Source organism: Coenobita brevimanus, chromosome 69 (assembly GCF_032717465.1).
Source record: "Coenobita brevimanus isolate Jiangsu-jjx chromosome 69, ASM3271746v2, whole genome shotgun sequence".
In the NCBI taxonomy this organism is placed as follows: Eukaryota; Metazoa; Arthropoda; class Malacostraca; order Decapoda; family Coenobitidae; genus Coenobita; species Coenobita brevimanus.
The window spans coordinates 26,259,505-26,279,913 of record NC_137022.1 but is presented as its reverse complement, the minus strand read 5'-3'; the positions used below and the strand labels follow the sequence as shown (position 1 = coordinate 26,279,913).

At 39.5% G+C, this 20,409-nt stretch overlaps 1 protein-coding gene across 2 annotated transcripts in view; it reads right to left on the bottom strand.

The window, feature by feature from the left end:
- Positions 1 to 13,460, bottom strand: part of LOC145406200 (calcium uptake protein 1 homolog, mitochondrial-like) — a 55,715-nt gene extending 42,255 nt beyond the window's left edge. For both annotated transcript variants that reach the window (XM_080277396.1, XM_080277397.1), the window contains exons 1-4: positions 13,374 to 13,460; positions 10,796 to 11,001; positions 9,708 to 9,857; positions 7,300 to 7,486 (exon numbers count right to left, since the gene is read on the bottom strand). In XM_080277396.1, the coding sequence (XP_080133522.1) occupies positions 7,300 to 7,486; positions 9,708 to 9,857; positions 10,796 to 10,980 (522 nt within the window). In that variant the 5' untranslated portion in view covers positions 10,981 to 11,001; positions 13,374 to 13,460. The remainder of the gene's footprint in view (positions 1 to 7,299; positions 7,487 to 9,707; positions 9,858 to 10,795; positions 11,002 to 13,373) is intronic.
- Between the last annotated feature and the right edge of the window lie 6,949 nt (positions 13,461 to 20,409).

Below are 20,409 nucleotides of genomic sequence, written 5' to 3'. Positions count from 1 at the left end.
ACCACCCCTTGGATGTAAACCTGCACCAGCTCAATCCAACTGGGGCACCTCAATTGCCCACTAAACCACCAGGCGCCATATATATATATATATATATATATATATATATATATATATATATATATATATTATTTTTTTTAATAACAGGACAGAGGAAGGAAAAAAAAAAAAAAATCTATACAGCAAATTACTAGCATCCTCAATTCATAAAATATCTGTAACAGTTGGGCTGGAACAGCTCCAGGTCGAAGTCTAGGGGTTATATGGTTACCACCCAGCATAATAAATGGTTTCCTGGTGTACAGGAAACCAATTGGCTTGCCACACTGTGTAGAGTCACCCACAGACAGAAGGAAGAGGAAAGAATGAAGGAGAGAGAGAGAGAAGAGGAAGGATGGAAAGAAGGAATGTAGAGAGGAATAGGCATGCACCCGACAGCAGCACTACATCAAATGAGTGATTGGTGAGCGCCCCCACCAACCACTAATCTATGCAGGATGTCATCACGGTCCATTGAACATTCCTGCCCTACTTGAGCCAACCCTCTTCCTGCGCTCTGGCTCCACACGTGTTGTGTGTTAACTTTGCTCTTTTTGTTTCTGCCACCTGGGGACCAGTAGGAGTCCTGCCCTGCCTCGGAACCCCACTCCCCCTCCCCTCAGCAATCCCGCAACCTCTTCAATTCAAGGTGAGGAATCCTGCAGTGTTTGTATGTAATGAAGTAATTATTAGGTAGGTAAACGTCCTGGGAAAAATCCCTCATAACTGCCCCAAAAAGTGAACTTGGGGCTGGCTTGGTTATCATGAAAACCTTTAACATGTAAACATGTGGCCCTATAACGCAGAAATCTCATATAGTGGGCCTTCCAGGGACAATATTTGCACATAATGTGAGAGCTCGCTGTATATATATATATATATTGTGACCAAATACAATACTATTATGTTTAGAGATGACTCTCTGAGCTGAAGGTGTAGAACAGCAGGGATCATCATGTGCTGAACATATTCATCGAGTGGTAGTAAAAAAACAAACAAGGCATCATTGAACTTAAACATTTAAAAATCTCTGAAGCATTGTTCACTTCTAGAAACTCTGCAGCAAGAAAAGTCACAAAAGCAAAAACCTGCACCCACCATATTTTATACAATGCTGCTTATCTATCCCTCAGCATGCCAAGCACATTGATAACAGGGCATACATACAGCCCTCATTATAAGCCAGGGTGTGTTTCAAAATACCACTCTTTCAATGCAACTATAACTGATTTCTTATCACCTGATGAAGCTGGGGTACTTATTTTTATCAGGTGAACACAAACTACCTATTGTATTGTAATCTGGGGAAACAGGCATATCTGCTTTACATGTACCATTGAAACTTTAACTGGCAATCATAACAGATTCCTGCTCAGCTATACAAATGTCCCTCACCATTCCCTGAGAGGAGGATGGTGTGCTGCAGGAGAGTAAGTCTGGCCCAAAGTCCACTGGGTTCACATTCAGATGAGCCTGGGGTTGCAACTACTACATATTCTTAATCAAATTGGGCTAAACTATGATCTTTGAGTTACTAGGATGAGAGAGAGAGAGAGAGAGAGAGAGAGAGAGAGAGAGAGAGAGAGAGAGAGAGAGAGAGAGAGAGAGAGAGAGAGCGAGAGAGAGAGAGACAGGTGGGGGTGGGTGGGCATAAATGTCGACTGAAGAAGTCTCCTTTCTGATGACTATCACAATTAATAATGGATAGCTAACTGTCTTTAAGGGTTCAAGTTAGTAAGCATTTAGCAAAAAAAAAAAAAAAAAAAAAAAAAGAGCCCTGTTAACTCCCTGAATCCAGTGATAATCATTCTTGCTATCTCCAGACAATCTTATTCATCTTCGGAGAGAGTTTTCAAACCGGAAATTTAATACAGCCTTTAATTACCCTTTCACCACATTAGGTCTCTCCAAAGCTGAAAACAATCATTCTGGAGTTATGAGGAGTAAATCAATGAAAAATATCAATAGGCTGAAGGAGTTGGAGATAAAAGTTATAGAAGAAATGAAGGTGATGAAAGATGGGAACATACACAAGGTATGGGTAAGAGTTCACACCTGACTAGAACACTCCTCAGTACCTTCATATTCATTAAAAATAATTCAGTCATTTAACAATGTGTGAAAAAATAATAAAACAAAATCAGCTAATACTGATGGGGATCAAACAAAAATACAAGCAAGAGAAATTACTTGGCATAAAATGCAATACTGAAGTCTGTCTCTGTACTCACCAAACAAAAATAAATAAGTAAATAAGCAAAAAACAAAAGATAATTACTGCATATAACTTTATAGATGCAGGACCAAATGCAACACTCAGACAAAAAACAGAGAAGGACTGCTGGGAGGTATTTTCTTAATTATCACAGCAGAACACATGTGAACCAAAGCACATATATGCACAGCAAATGTAAGGATGAGGCAAAGCAAGTGATCAACAAAGTTCTCAGATGCAAAAGCTGCACTGTACCCAGAATACCACAAACCTTCACCATCACGGCATAATACATTTAGGTGTTTGCTCTGTTTCCCATTACAGTATATTCTCAAACTTAGAGTGCATTAAATATGGAAGAATATCTTTTCTAGTAAGACAACAGCCAAAATACTGTGAACCACAAAAGAGAATGTGATAGTGAAGCCATTTAATATTAATGTAACTGATTTAAGGAAATACAATTGGCAATTATTTCTACAGCATTTAAAATGGAATAAGTACTTGTAATACAATAAAAACTCACTTCACCCTTATGTGGTGAAAAAAAACAGGGTCAGGATGATGGTAATGATGACAGTAGTGAAAAAATGAAACTTATGGAACCATTCTTCACTGTGGTTTATGGTATTTTGACTTTATGACACAGCAACAAATATATGTGAGCAGTAATGACAACAAGGAAGAAAGGTTGCTGGTTCCTTGAAAGCAGTGATAAGAAACAGGGAAGTGAGCATGGAAGTGAAAAAGTTACTACATGACAGTATTGTGCTACCAACTCTAACGTATGAAAATGAAGCTTGGACCTTGTTTGAGGGACGGAAGTCAAGAGTGAGAGCAGTGGAAATGAGTTATTTGAGAGGAGCATGTGGAGTCACATGGAGAGACACACTGACAAATGAGGAAGTGAAGAAACATTGTGGTGTGGATGTGGATGCAATAGGAAGCGTTAGGAGAAACACACTGAGGTGGTTTGCCCATGTGAAGAGGATGGAGAGTGAGAGACTGATGAGGAGAGTGTATGTGAGTGAGGTGGAGGGGAGGGAGAGGGAGGGGGAGGCCGAGGATGAGATGGAGGGATGGAGTGGAGAGGTATATGAGAGGGGGGGGGGTGAGGTGGGAGAAGGGCAGTGAAATGGCGAGGGACAGGGTGACATGGAGATGATTTGTTTGTGGCCACCCCTTACAGGATTTAGGCGTCTGGCAATAGACAGATAGACAGAGATAGCAATGACAAACCAACTGTAAAATACTGCAGCAGTTAATATGTACTATCAAAGAATACTCAATGTCTAGCTTATACGCTGCAACGCAATATTACTTCTCCCCTTTAATGCATTAGACTTGGCCAACAGTTCCTCTAATGCACTTTAACTGGCCACAGCAAGAATCTATCTTGTAATACAATCAGTTAACTAGCTTCATGCAAGATCAGTAATGTACTTTAGTTTTCATTTGTCCTCACCTCAACAACTACAACAACATTAGCTTTGTTTTCTGTTATGGTTCAGAATCACGAACTAGAGAACCATACACAGAAGAAAACTAAATACAGTATCTTCTGCTATCTGTCATGAGTTGGGGGAACCAATTTATAGACAATGATTCTTATACTCTGTTCAAAAGTTGTTCATAAGAAGATTCTATGTCATTAGACTATTGGGCAATGCTTTTATTCCACCTTTCTACTGCAAGACATAACAAATGAGACTAATGTATTTTCTCAGTTTACTTACTCCATATTACTGTACCAAATCTCTGGAACAGCAAAATATCTAAATGATAATCATGTCCACATTACAGTTTTAGTACAACACTGGGAACTCAAGTAAACTTCTGAACCTTAATTCATCTTTAAATTTTACACAAAGAAAACAATATCTTATCTCAAATGTAAAACACCTACTAAACTAATACTTCTAAGACCACTGCATTTCAGCCGTGTAGATTATGCAGGCCTGTGGTGAATGAGTGTGAGCATCATTTCACTGATGACAATGGCAACAGTTCTCCTACTTGTGAGTTTTTTCTTTCCTCATTCTGCATCCTACCTAACCTCATCGTTAGGCATGAGAAAAGGTCAGGATGACGATGATGATGATGACAGAAAGCAGAATATTTGGTAAGGCACTATGGAAATTAGGGTGGTGATGATGATGATGATGATGATGATGAGTGTTTGAAAGACACTCACACTCTGGGTCTTGTAGTGCAATATCTGGAAAAATATCTTCACTAACAGTCAAATGACATGCCATTATAAAATCTAATAAAGACAGTGCAATAGCCAATTATGTGGATATGAGCCTCAAAGTTGAAGCTGAGGTCTGAGCATCACTTGCATTCACTGTAGTCTTTAAATTCATCAACATGTCACTGTATTTGCCACAATAACCCTTTAGTACAAGCATCTTCTGTATTGTATATTTTTGGTCTTCAGACTATTCATCACAGACTTTTTCAAAATAAAGGTGTTAAATTCAGTCTTATGTAATCCCTTCCAGTCCACTGGTCTTTCCAATGTTGAATAAAACTGAAAGATGTACATAAGAATAAAGCATCAAATTTATCATATTAAAGTATTAAATTTATTTAAAAGAACACACAAATGTACAGTAAATAAATGAAAGATATAAATGAACTCATTCTCTTCTTCAAAACAGGACAGACTCATACACCACAAAAAAAGAACAATTACGAGCTGAATATGTAATACTGCAAACAGCGAAAGAACAAATGGAAAAGATCAGAACTAGGCCCTAAAAACAAAGTGACAGGTGTGCAAGAATCACCTATGAAATATACTTTACACAACTAAAAGCTGCAATCATGAGGAAGGAAAATAATAATGTGGAGAAGATGCATTCAAGGGGAAGGAGATTTCAAAATGTGAAAAAATGAGAGGTACAACAGTGAAAGATGCATGAAATGTGTCCCGGTGTTGGGTCCTGCGGAGCACTGGGCCCCTTACCCTCCGGCTGTTTGATGCCTGGGGTAATGCACCGAAGGAAATCGTCGGGTGTCATGAATATCTCGTGATCGCCGTGGTCACCGTGGACCTTCAGGGTGGCAAAGTACCGAAATATCTTGTCTGGAGTGGAATACTGACGGATCCGATTCTCGTACTCGATGATCTGCAAGTTAGGGTTAGGCTGGCAGGGAGGGGGGGGGGGGACACAGAGGAGAACCAAAAGCAAAGAACACATTACAGTAAACAGGGCGTCCTCATTATAAGCCATGGTGTGTTTCAAGGAATCAGAAAAATGTCCATACAATTGCATGACTGGCAAATCAGCTTTACAGACACAAAATATGGTTATTTGAAACATATTGTGGTGCTGATGTGATGTTTTGAAAGCAATACGAGAGGTACATGGGATGACTGGGCCATGTGGAAAGAATGAGGAACTGAGAGACTGACTAAGAGTGTATGTGAGTGAATTGGAGCAGAGGAATGGAAAGGCAAGACTGAGGAATGGGGTGGAAAGCCATATGAGGAAGGTGGTATGAGTTGGAGAAAAGGCAGCCTGATAGCAGAGTACATGGTGAAATGTTGACAAGTTGCCTGTGGCCACCCTTTCTAGGATTAAGGTGTCTGGGTATACATAGACAGATAAACATAGAAAGACAAACAAATACAAACTTATAATGAGGACTTATACTAACCCCTTCACTACATTGTCTTCTTCAAGCTGAACTGAATCATATGGCAGCAGTGTGGCTAAGATAACATGATACTGAAAGGTTTCATGACAGATCTTTCAAAACTTAATTAAATTATCTAGGAATAGGAAGACAAATACTGTACAAGATGTCCTTGTAGTGAAGGGAAAAACAGTAAAAACAAGGTAGTAACTCATCATTAATTAGAAAATAACGTTGGAGTAACTCATCGTTAGAAATTAGAAAATAGCCTTGGAGTAACTCATCATTAGAAATTTGAAAATAGCCTTGGAGTAACTCAACACCAGAAATTATCACTATGGTAATTAATCACTGTAAAGAGTTAAGTCAAAGCAACAAAAAGAGCTTCATGACACGGTTATACACTATAAAACCTGAAATATGCAAGAGTGACTGGTCTACAGGCCTAAACCTCCACAGTTCACATCACCAGTTCAGGAAAAAAAAAAAAAAAAAAAAAAGTTAATGACTAACTCCAGCCAAAAGGCCCAAAGGGATGTCTCCTGAGCTGACTAAAGTAATGTGGCATTAGCCACAATAAAATACAGTGCAAAGTACATCCTTGGACTGACAAGGTGAAACTGTAGCAATATAGTAAGGTTAGTGTGGTTTAACCAAATACAGAACTAATATCACCAAACTGTAATCATAAAAATTATCTGCACACACACTGCCACAAACAACAGTGTGAAGCACAGGGAAAAAAGTAAATAAATAAAAAAAAAGGCAGTCAGTCCCAACTTGCATTTCACATATGTCTCACCATAAATAAAGTTATTCACTTGAGATAAATTAGCATCTCACATATCTACAAACCTTCTTCTGTCTTACTCTACAAACGTTCTTCTGCCTTACTCTGCATCACTGATTTGAATCCTCTATCTGTAAGATCTTCTGCAACTTGAATAAATATATCTGATGTTTGACTGATTAAAACATGTACCATAACTGCATCCACATGTGTGTTCAGAATAATTAGCTATGATATGATTTCTCCCTGACTCCTGTTTTTTTTTTTTTTCCTCAGCTGCACAAACTTGTATGATATGGGACAAAACATAAATAAAAGGATTAAGTACAGTAAGCTTCCTCTGGAGGCACCTTAAAACTGTTTCTAATAATTCCCTTGATCCATGAGGTTTCTTCAGTTTGATAATAGTATCCACTGGTAACAAAAATTAACTGAAATATCAATCATCCTACTGAATGGGTTGATTTTGCTTTATTATTCCAATCTGACTAGGATATTTGCTCTCACCTGAAACAAAAGCATATCAACAGAATCTAAAAAAAAACAATGGTGCAAAAATGCAGTTAACCAGGGAGCTATACTCATTACAGACATGTAGAAAGAACCTAACCTTTCTGTCTCTGAATCCAATGCGCTTCTTCTTCTTCTTCTCAGCAGCCCCCTCCTCACCCTCACCCTCCTCTCCCTCCCCTGTACTCTCCACGGCCCTACTCTCCTCGGTGTCTGATTCTGATTTCTGCTCAGCTTGGTCTGCCTCGGCCACACTCGCTGCACTCACTGTCAGCCACTTCCACACACTGGACAGAGATATTGACATTACAATAATAATGAATTACTGTATCCTAGGAAGAAAGAGAATAGTTGCACTGCATTTTTTTTTTTAACTACCAGTAGTTATTAGTAAATAAACATCCCAGGACACTATCTGTATCATAATAAATTGCACTCATAACTATTCTAAATGTCAATATCAATATAATAAACATCAAATAAAAACAAGAGTCAGCTAAGGCCTACAAACGCTGTTGTAATTACTGCTGCACTGAAGTTTTACATGACTAAAAATGATTGTGAGCACTCCATATCAGAAACCAACTTTCTTTACATTATTCTTCAAGCTGTGTTCCCCAAAACCATCTTTCCATCACAGATAACATACTTAATGATCTGTGACACTTCACACACAATTGTGACCCTGCATAACTAAGCCTTCCCTACATTTTGACAAATAAAAATGTACAGGTTTCCCTAAGCTAAAGTTAACTTTGCAAATCTGAATTTGCTGGAATTATTCATGAACAAACTGGCTTTCATCCTCATTCCATGTAAAAGTTATGTAACAGAAAGTATTCATGATGCACAGATACTGGTACATTCGAGAAGGGTACCAAAAGTGTCATCACAAAAGCAGTGTTTCCTGATATACAAGTTCATCAGTGATACGGTCATGCTACTGATATACAGTGCTCGTCAGAAGTATGGAGCGCCCTGCGTCCCTCCTGAGAAACAAACCTTTCAGCATTGAAAAAACATAAAAATAATGCATTTTATTTACCTTTAGTGCTTTGTAGGGTAGCCTTTACGTTTCTTCACGGACCTGAGACGTCTTGGAAGTGAAAGGGCGAGGCTCCTGAGGTGCTGGAGCGGTATTTTGTCCCAGGAGTCACGAATGGCGGCTTCCAGCTTAGGCAGAGAGCTCACGTCCTTCCCTTGGAGACTCTTCTTTACGAGGTACCAGAGGTTTTCAATCGGGTTGAGGTCTGGGCTATTTCCTGGCCAGTCTGTCATGAATGATACCTCGCAGTCACGAAGCCAATTGGTGACCGATTTGGCCTTGTGAGCAGGTGCACCATCCTGCTGAAACACTCGTGCACCTGTTAGCTCGAAGGAGTCTGGTAAATGATCACACAGAAGCTCCAGGTAAACATCCTGATTCACTCTGAGGTTCTTGGGAAGTACAACAAGCTTCCCCAAACCCTTCCCTGAGAAACAACCCCATACCATGAGTGAATCAGGATGTTTAACTGTGCTTTCTACATACCGTGGGTCAAGTGGGTCACTACCTTTTCGTGCTCCTCTGTTACAGGTAACACTAAACGTTGCCTCATCAGACCACAACACTGACAACCATTGCTCCTCACCCCAGTTTAGATATTTATTAGCAAAGGCAAGCCTACGAATTCTCTGGCTGCTAGAGAGAAGAGGCTTTTTCACAGGCCTGTGACTTGTGTAACCAAGCTCATGCACCCTACGAGACACTGTTCTCACTGACACCTCACCAAACACTTCTGGGTTGCTCTCCTTAATTTTCCTTGCACTCACATGAGGATTAAACTCCACTGCACGTTTTAAAACATTAACAGACCTTGGGGAAGTTTTCCTAGGCCTACCAGACCTCGGTTTCTTTGTGGGAACTTCACCACTGTTTTCCTCCCGAAATCGCGCACACCAACGACGCACTGTCGATCGTGCCACACCAACCAATTCACTAATTTCCTTTGTCTGGTGGCCTGCCTCCTTTAGAGCAATGATCTGGGATATGATTTCACTCGATAGTTCACGGGTAGGTGCCATAACAAAGTTTTAAAGGCCAAAACACTGTGGGACACTCGGTAAAAAATGGCGCAATTTGAGAGGGACACTCGGCGGAGTTCCTCTCTCTCAGGCAGCCCGTGGGCAACTGAGGCGGGACCCAACCAGCGTGTCGGAAGGCCTCAGGCTACCGTGACGTCATGCTCGGAGCTCAAACTTGTGGCTCAATTCTTACCCCCAAAAATGGGTGATTCTTTTTGGGCCATAAGTATTGCGCGCCCGGCGGACAACGCTGAATACTTCTGACGAGTACTGTATATCAAACTGAATTACCCAAGTACAGTACAGTACTATATATTATGAATTAACCAAACTCTGGTGAGTGTTATTTTTATTGTGCTGTAACAGACAGGAAGCAGAAAATCTGAAGAGTAAACACACACACACACACAGAATAAGCCATACAACTATGGGTGCTGTACTTACTATTCCCAATCAATGAATGAGGCAGTCATCAAGGACAGTACAAGAATGCAGTAAAATTTGGTGAGTCTGCTGGTTTTCTCAGTCTGATGGCCAAAGTTCTTGAAACCACGTATCTGCAGGCCTCCATTTTGTGCAGCTGACTTGGAAGGCCTGAAAATGAGTTGACATTAGTGCATAAACAGAAGTAGATTAAACTGTACTGTAAACTTATATAAATTATGATTTACAGAATGATATAAATGGAATACAGCAAATCTTTGTTGTAAGTTAATTTTTTTTTTTTTCTCTTGTATTACGTCCATTGTCATCATCATCATCATCCAGACCTCCTTTCCCACCCTAGGGCAGGGTGAGGAGTAGCAATGTCCAGGGTTAAGTGTCCTACAGATACCCCTATCCAAAATCACTTAATCATGGAAGTCATTACAACCATAGTAAATCCAAAAATGTTGTCTACCAAACTTCCATTTCCACCTATGAAGCTGATTTACTGGTCACCCCCCACTCTCCCCCAAAAAAGTGATATTTTGGGACACATCTCTGATTCAAAAATTTTCTCCAACTAGCTATGTTATGCCTGAATACAAAGACTGACTTGATAATTTTCAACAGCTACCAGTGTGTTACAATTGAATGAGACCACTGACCCAATATTTTTCTCCATTACGTAAGATTAAGAAGTCTGACTCAATAAATTTTCTTCAATTAATCCCTCGGCTGCACGTAACATTCCGAAAATGCTGATCAGCAGACCGCGTCGTACATTCCAGAAGCAGCGTGAAATATTGTGAACTCTTCGGTCATTTTTCGCACTTACTGCATGCTCATGCATGATGAATGGGTTGCAAATCATCAGTGAGGAGTGTAAACTCTGTCTAACAAACACTTATCATGTTTGGTTAGGTATAAGTTGGTCAAAACACACGATGAAAACACAGTTTTTTAAACTAGTTTTCCTGCACCACACACATTGTGAATGTTCAGGGCTGCTGCAGGCTAGGGGCTAAGTTATATCTGGATAACAAGTCTGACCCAATAATTTCCTTGAATTAGGTTACTGTATGTTATGTCTGAATAAGAAGACTGACCCAATGATACTGCCTGATGTAGATGATAAAGGCACTGGAGTTGCCTGTAGTGAAGCCAAGTGTTGTGTTGCAGGCTGCACAGCACCCACTCTGAGGGCAAGGGCAGGCTGGTGAGGGAGGCTGGCCAGACGTCGGGCCAGGGCCAGGGCCATACGGCTGCAATACATTGCACCGCGCCCACTCATCACGCCCACTGTTGGTCACGCCTGGGAAGATACAACATCTGGTGAATTTACTATTGGTTAGCCAAACTTGGTTAAGTCAGATGGTGGAAAAAAACAAAAAAAACGGGGAAAAAGTGAAGGAAACAAAAAATGAGGAGGTCCCACACCTCCTTGAAGATTATCATCCTTTCTTCATAAAGCTATATAGGAGGCTAAAAAGTATGGAAAATGTAAAACAGAAACATTTCTAGGCATATTTCAGTCTCATGTATCCACCTTTATTAAACTACAGAAGTACCGTATATGTCAACAATCTTCCCCTCGACAGAAGGAACATGCTTCGTTTTGATTTTGAAGGCTCCAACATGCTTGCATGCGTTGGCCTTGGTCACCTAATGGCGACTCTCCATGCTGCTCGATCTATGGCAGCCTCCTTTTTCAGTCCCTTAACCCTGAGGTCACAATTAATGACCTCGTCCCACGTCTTTCTCGGTCTATCCCTTGCAACCCCACCCCCATATTAACGATTTTCACTTTATGCACCCAACTATCATCCCCCATCCTCTCCACATGCCCAAACCATTTCAATCTACCTCTCCTCATCACAACACCAGTACACTCCAGTCCCATCCTACCTCTCAACTCTTCCATCGTAAACCCAGCCCCCCCAGGCCATGCACGCAGGGACGCACTGCACATCCACCTAATCATTGTCATTTCTGTACGTTTGAGCCTGCACCCACTTGTCACAAACACTGCAGAAAATGGAATTACTTCCCACACCCTCGTGGCAAATTGCACATGGCCACTCTCCCTCTTCTTTGACAGTACCACCACCAACCCTAGATACAGTATCATCACTTTAGTTTTATCGGCATTTACTCTTAAACCCGTGTGACTCTGTGCCAAATTTCTTTTAAGTCCAATTAAAAACAATGTCTATCTATCTATCTATCTATTGCCAGACGCCTCAATCCCGTTTGGGGTGGCCACAAACAAATTTGTATGAAGTTACATAATAATCATATTTGCAATTTAAAAAGATGATTTGGTCATTCCTGTGCCAATTCAGTCACTGACTGCCAACTCAGTGGTTCCTTGCACTACTTATCAATAACTGTCTCCTACAGAATTTGTGATGCAACAAACATTTTTCTATTTTTTTTATTTTTTATTTCACCTTCAATTCTAACAAAAACCACCCAATTATACACTATTCTCCATCTCACCTCAAGTCTTGTCTTACCAAAAAAATTGTCAAAATTAACTAGAAAGCACTGGAAACATACAACTTCACCCAGACCAAATCAATCTAACCTAACCTAAACCTAACCTGAGGATTCTTCATTACCACATCTTAAAAGTACCTGTAATTCAAATTCACCAACAAGTACCAGCTTAGGCCACATTGCAATTGATTGAAATCTACCAAATGCAAGCAACGAATGGCTGAAACTAAAGGTAAAGGTGGGCACAGATACCTTATGGCACTTAGCCATGGAGCTCATCTCCATAACTTAGGCCACTGAACCTGTGGTGGGGTTTTCACCCAATATCTTAGGATACAAGGCCACTGCATCATCCTGGTTACCAGTCACCTCCCCTAAGCATTACCCTGGGTATACTCATTTTACCTGCTAATCAATTTTGGATGGATGGACATCTGAGCTGAGTGACACCCAGCTGCCCGCACCACAATTCCACTATTATTGTTTTTCAAGGGAAGGAAGGAACGAGAGAATAATGAAGAATTAGCACTAGGGCACACTAGGGCTACCGGTATATGGCACTGTATGATTAGAGGAAAAAGGCCAGAAATATGGAAATATCAAGAACAGTGGTACAGCAGAAAAACAGAAAAGGTCAGCTGGAGACAGAAAGGGCCGCTTTTAGTTGCCTCTTAATACAAGCAGGGATAGTGGGAAAATACTCCTTCCCCTTCCCTTCCCCTCCCCACGGGAGTTTGCGAGGGAAGTGTATGCTGTCCAACAGACAGTCTCTAAGCATGATTAAGTCAACTAACAGCAATCCTAAATTCCCAATATTCCATTGCCGTACGAAAGTAAAATACCGAAAAACTTTGGGCAATCTATAAACTTTAGCCTTACAGGTACTTCACTCAGGCTCGCATACTTTCACCTAAGGTATATAAACGAAAAGCACACTCTGCCATTAACCACACACACTGCACAAGGCACAGCAGTTTCATCCGTCATCTACAAATTTGTCCTAAGGATCAGATTTAGGCAATTACATCCGTCAAAATCCCTGGCCAACTTCGTTAGGCCTAGCCTGTCGGTCGTATTTAACAACATTCAGCTCATAACGCACAGGTACGCTTACCTGTCTTAAGATCGCTTAAAAATGACACATAACAAGCATATAAGCAGTAAACAGCATTACAAGTCACTCACTTGTAACCTGTGACCTCTGAGCTCAGCTGCTGTGATGGCGAAAAGCGCAGATAGGGGATTGAGGCGGGGGAGTCTCCAAAGTATTTAATACCACTAAACTTAACCAAAGTCGCTAGAATATTGCTAAATAAAATGAAATAGAAAATCGCTACAAGTTATTAAAATATATAAAATAGCCCTAGTTTTCTTGTCCCTAGACGCAAAAAATATGGCTAAATGGAAATGAGTACTGTATCTGAAGATCTATCGGGAAGAATCGCTAACTTGGTACCCTTCTGGGAGTCTCGCTGTACAATCAATCGTGTACTGTATAAAGGCATCCATAATATTGTATAGCTTGCTGAGGAGAGTTTTTTCTTATAGAATCCAATTTAATACATCAAAAAACACCAGTCCCACTATTTCTTAAGTAAAGTGCCATTAACTGCATTTTATCGGGTCAAAGCCATAGCCAACAATACGAAGACATATCCTCATTGTTGAACTCACTTTGAACCATTCTTTTGTGAGTACATGAAGGTACTCGAGGTCTCTTTCCAACTTTCTTTTTTTCCCTCGGTATACTACTTCAGATGACTAAGACAAGCCAAATGGTCTCCAAACCTCTTACAATGTTGTGTATTACAGAAGTGCTCGTGGGCCCTTCGCACTTGCTCCTTCGGAGGGCTCTCGCGTTTATGGGCTGTTCTAGTGTAACGTTGTCACTTGGATTTTTTGCAGCTAACCAATTGATCGTGTTATTTGCAGCTTCGGGAATGGAACCCAAGTTGTCCGAACGCAAGTCCGAAATACTTTAGTTGTACAGTACCTGTGGGCAAAAAAGTCTACGGAGATCCTATGCCGTGCGCCAGTTGCAGCGTTTTTTGGTCAAAATGTGATCGCTCATTATATATAATAAAAGTTTTTCAATCGTGATGGGACCAAGTTTTTTTTTTTTACATCAGCGAATTTTTTGCGATTTCTGTGCCAATTTTGGTGCGATTTGAATATGTAGTTTCGGCTGCCCAAAATACACAGACACACGGCTACTGCTACAGTATATAGGATGTTGGGTGGTAATCATGTAGCTGGGCACCACATTTATTTATGGTCCAGTAGATTTAGGCACCCAATTCCCCAACTGGGGGTGGCCATTTCGAGGAATGGTGCATGGAGCATTTCAAGACAATGTGAAGAAATTTTGCGCCAAAAAACGTGTGCACAGCTAATGGGGCTGTGAAATGGGAGGCAGCAACTCGATGCAGTACTGTACTGTACAGTATATTGTTATAGTCACAACTTTAAATCATGAGTATGACTGCCTTTACTCCCACCACATCACCCACACCGTTTCCGTAGCCCACTCATGAGTTGTACAGTACAGTATATCACTGCCGCCAGTATCATCCTTTTTTCCCCTCCACATAATGATGGAGTGGTAGGGTCCAGAAAACAAGAACAGGTAACATGATAAGGCACGAGCTTTGGAAAGGATATGATGGGCATTCTTACCGAGATCTATACTCAGTGGGCGTTCCCCCCCTCCCCCATTTTCAGCAGACCAAAATATATCCATTATAGGATCTTAAATTATGTTGCTAAGAATCATGTCACTGAAAAGGGGCATTTGCAATAAATATAGGCGAATTTTCATTTGTTTACACGTATTGTGGTAATTTCACTAGAAATCTCGCTTTCTTCATAGTGCTGGATCCAACCCTGAAGATGGAAGGTGAACTACTATCATGTTCAGTCAACTGTATCAGACACTCAATCGATCACTTAAAGCCCCTTGAATCCTGACTTCACCTCACAGACATACTCACCTTCTGTCATCCTCCACCTTCTAAACATGCCCAAACCATCTCACTCTACCTCTCATCACAACAGCAATACATTCCAGTCCCATGCACTTCACATTACTTAACAGTCATTCTAATGACTATCATCTTGTAAAAAGATGCCAAACCCTTGTCATATGCTCCTCCATACGTAATTCATCCAACCTAATCAATTCCCACTTGGATCCCTAACCTCAACAACTTCCATGTCTTGCTGTCACATGCACACAATATACTCTGTCCAGCATCATCATCCTGACCTCTTTTCCCGCAAGGATTGGGTGAGTTATGATCCAGGGAGATATAAAGAAAGATGACAAAAGGAGAATTATAAAAAAAAAAAAAAAAAACTTGCCCAGTTAAATGGGTTACACCCTCATTCACTTACATTCATGCCACTGAAATCTTGATTTCATCTTACAGGCACAAACAACCACACTTAAGTTCTGCACATTACGTATCTGCTTGAGTCAGTCCAACAATTATCATGTGACTGGATAAAGACAGGGGTTAAAGGAAAAAATAACGTCAGTTGATGACATAAACAGGTTCCATTTTTATTTACACCCTGACTAGTGTTAAACAAAATATAAGTATGATTGTGCACAAGAAATATGATAAGTGATGAAATGAAAATTGAAGGTATTAAAACTATAGAAAGATACAGCACGTGGTCAAGAGATAAACAGTAAAATGTCAGTCTTAACTACTTCTCTCAGATGATACAGTTTTTACAGTACAGTAAAACCTCGATATAACAAACTTCAGTTGACTGGAATTTGCTATTATCAGTATCGAGGAGCTACCGGACTAAATTCTTAAATGTCGGAAAAAGTCTGATAAGGCCAGAAGCAGTCTGGACTGCCTGGCCGCTTCAGCTGTGTTCAACACAATGTGATAAATAAAAGACATGTTTACCAGTGTACAGTAAAGTGTGTTATATATACTGTACTGTATTATACCATTTGATTATTGTTGTGAATGTATAATACAGTACAGTACTGAAATGGTAGTGAGAACAATTTAAAAACCATAGGTGCGATCCAGACTAATGTCTGATATATCGGAAAAAGTCTGGGATTGCAAGAGGAAGCCCACGTCGCTTTTATCGGATTTTGTTTTTTCGGAATGATTTGGGCCCCAATTAGTTGTTATAGTGAGGTTTTACTGTACTTTAGTCTTGCTACCTTCCAACAATCATAGATATGTAACTATAATGGGAGATCTTCAAGCTGGTTGGGTCAGATGCAGTTTCAGTTAACTCATTCAGTACAAGAGCTCTTTCCTTAGCTATATAAAATAGACAGGAGGTAGCTAGAATGAACTAATAAAGTATTTCATCAGAGTGAATTGGTTAAGTGGCAATGAGGCAGGGGGGACTGCTTCCTTCCTTACATCACGCAGGTATTTGTATTTTTGTTTCTTTTTAAAGTGAAAACATAGTTATGCAATGTAAAGCTCTAAGATTTAAATCTTACCAAATAATATCTTCACCCAATTATTCTATTTTTGTTTTGTTTTGACATTCTATGACTAGATTACCAATGAAAGTCTTAACCTATGCTTAATCAGATTTACCAATGAATCAAACGAACCAACCAGACCTAGTGGTAATAATATAAATGAAATTCTCACAGGGGTTTTTACTTGCATATATACTATAGCTAAAAATGTTACTAATTCCCTGTACTGTACGGCAGGACTCTCGATGCTACAGACTTCAGATATACAGGGTGGTCCATATACAGCTTTCCTCTTCCACTCTGCTAGGCAATTTCTTGTGTTGTGGGGTCAGGTCAGTCAGCATTATCAATGTCTATCCTGCACCATTTATTTATTTCCTGTTCCCACTGCCACACCCTTGGCCAAATCAGCAAATTAAGCCATCTTCATTACATGTAAGATATCTCCAGGTGAGTTTCTTGGGGTGCGCCATTCACGGACCATCCCGTACTTGTGGCAGATAATGTGATGGAATGAGTCACTGACCAACCCTAAACTGGTAATATAGCGTCTAGCTTCACAAATAAAAGTGACCATTGTAATGTGCACAGAAAAAAAGTACTGTATAATGATCCATGCAAAAGATTAGTAAAGCAGAGAACCAGTAAATGAAGGACTTTAACATTAAAGGAACATACCATAATGTATGGCATTGCTGACTTGGACTCTGAACCACAGGAAAAGGTTCTGATATTATATTTTTCATACCTTACACATTAACCAAGCTACATCTAAAATTACCAACTTGCTTCATTCAAGATTTATGATATGGTTTGAGGAATGATATTTGTTACTGGTATGTTAAGTACAAACAATATTACAGCAGTCTCAGTAGGAATGAACTGTTACTTGTACTGTCCATCACTCATCTCCAATCATATTATTATTGCATCTGAGCCTGTCTAAAAGCAAACTGCTTGTACTGTACTATACAAACACAATAATACTGTACATGGAAATTTGTGTGCAGTATAATCAGACCTACAAATATGCCTTATACACTTGATACTTTTCTAAATAGTACAGAAAATGCACGTTCAAACTGAAAGTGTTCTCTGCAAGAAGCAGAACCAACAGACATGTAGGGCAGGCAAACAGTCTGCAGCAGCCAAATGTTGCAGCCGTCAAGCCTACCAAGGGACAACTTACACTTAATCAAGACTGTGGTGTTATATTATGCTTCTGATATAAATATTATGAGATTATAAAAATATGCATCTTTAAGAAATGACAGTGTACAGTGGACAGTAAAGGTAGTCCTTGTTATAAGTAAGGAATGTGTTCTAGAATATTACTTTTTTTTTTTTCTTTTTTTTTAAATACAATTGGTAAACTGCTGAACTGGCAAATCAGCTTCATGGGTACCAGTGAACGTCACTTCAGTAAGACAATGTATTTTTTTGCTTTATTCTTGCTACCACCAGACAATTTTTAAAGTCTGGGAGAGACTTCTGGAAATCGATGGGTTAGAGATAGCAATCATTACCCTTTTTAACGACACAGGTCTTTCTTACATTGCATCAAATTATCTGTTTGGCAGCAAGAACCTAAAAATATACATCAATCAACTGCACAAGTGAAACGAACTGTACTTCACATTACTGATGTCTCAGCAGCAAAAGAGAACGTCAACTGGGTGCCTCATAACAAGGACTTACTGTGTAATGTGCAGGGAGGGAACTATGGTATTCATGGCACAAAACTCTAGAGGCCAGAGCTGGACACTATCTTAGGGATCACTCTGGCTGGACGTTACAACCACTCTAGTGTCGTGTAAGAGAGCTACACTGTGGAATGAAGTCTTTGCTCTTGAGTAGAACAAAAAAAATAAAAACTGGATAGGTTCCACAAGTAGGAGAAAATATAGTATCAATAAAAGGTTGACCAGTTTAGCACTACACATAAACCATGATTTCATATTTGACAATCAACTAAGTACTAAAATTCTCTGTACAAAACTATTATCATATGTATTCACAGAAGAATCATGATTTTAGATCAGAAATATGTACATAAATGCATTCTAGACTAATCCCTCAGGATGGTGACACATCCATTACAAGTAATTACAAATGCTACAGTAAAAACTTTTGATATGTTCTCCTGCAGAGTCCAGACTCACTCGGGCCACACTCAGACTCACTCCTGCCTCCCCTAGCCACAACCACATAGCACTTTCAACACACCAGCTTTCACTAACTTCACATTAAGGAATTATTACACCAGTTGGGTATTCAGTATTCTATAATACATATTAGTAATTTTAACTATGGAATGCTTATCTTACCAGCAGAAAGAAAGAAAGAAATACTTGCAAGTTACAAAGTACCTGTATAATGAATTTTTGAGCATATATACGAGCCATTACTACATGATATACATACACGGTGATATGATGATATATCTTACTCTTGGCTGCAACCTCTGCTTCCAAAGGTATCTGGCTGCCTGCTCTTCTTCATGCAAGTCACACAACCGGAGATGAATAGCCTTACTTAATATTTGGAATCAAGTTCTATTAAAAATTCACTTTATATATGATAGATTAAGTAGAATGACCTTCACATATTCTAATTATCAAGTCTTTCAGCATCTTGAACATTAAACTGGGTAAAAATATTGATTAAAATTTTCATGAAAAAAACAGGAAAAGACCTGTTCTTCATGGTATCTTGGCACACTGACCTGTAGTATCTGTTGCTGTACAAAACACGGAACTCCTCACATACATAACTCACACATCCAAAACCACGTATGGCCTAACTTAATCTTTGACTAAGCACCATTAACAAGTCTGGCTTGAGATGCATACAGCATTCAACTCTCAGGCAAATACATGATTGTCTGTCTAAACTCTCAGACATATTGTATAATACTGACGTAATAGATCATCCTCATCAAAAAATATTATCAGCATGTACTGGATACCAAACTAGTGCTTTCTGTTATTCACCCACATACACTCAAGGCAAACACTGAAGTATAAAAAGTTAACATCCTCACTGACAGGCAATGGTTACAATCACATACTGGCAGCCAACATTCTAAATTAGGCATGGGTTACAAAATATTATAAATTTTTCCATATGATGGGAAACATAAATTAGAAGAAACTGGCATATTAGCTTTACAGGCAGCAATGGAACTATAATAGTAAGTCCTCTATACTGTACAGTACTGTGGAATTAACAGCAACAAAGAACATAAAAAAATCTGACTCACAAGGACTTACTGCAGATTTAAAACTATCCATCCACGTAATCATTTCCATAATATTTCAGATGGTGTTGGAGGAACCCAAACTACAGCACTACATCTTTACCTCACACACATGAGGGGTCACATGTTTGACAGTCAAGAAGGCTTCCTAGCACCTCTTCATGATTTACTCTAAATATTACGTGTCATAATTAGCTTTCATGCTCTTTCCATCCTTTAATTCAGACAGAGACTGCATAAATAACATACTACAGAATATTAATGTCTCATAGGCAAAAACAAGCTGGATGTTAACTTACTTACAAAAATAAATGGGTAATGAATAAATGCTAAAAAGCCTCCTAAAATAACAAAAATATGAGCAAAGTGGTCATGTTCTTGTCTGGTAAGAAGGCCGCTAAGCACTTTCTCCTTACCAGCTTATTTCTGCATATGGTACATTCATATTTTCTTGTACTGATTTATGGAAACTAGCTCAGTATTTACAGAGATAT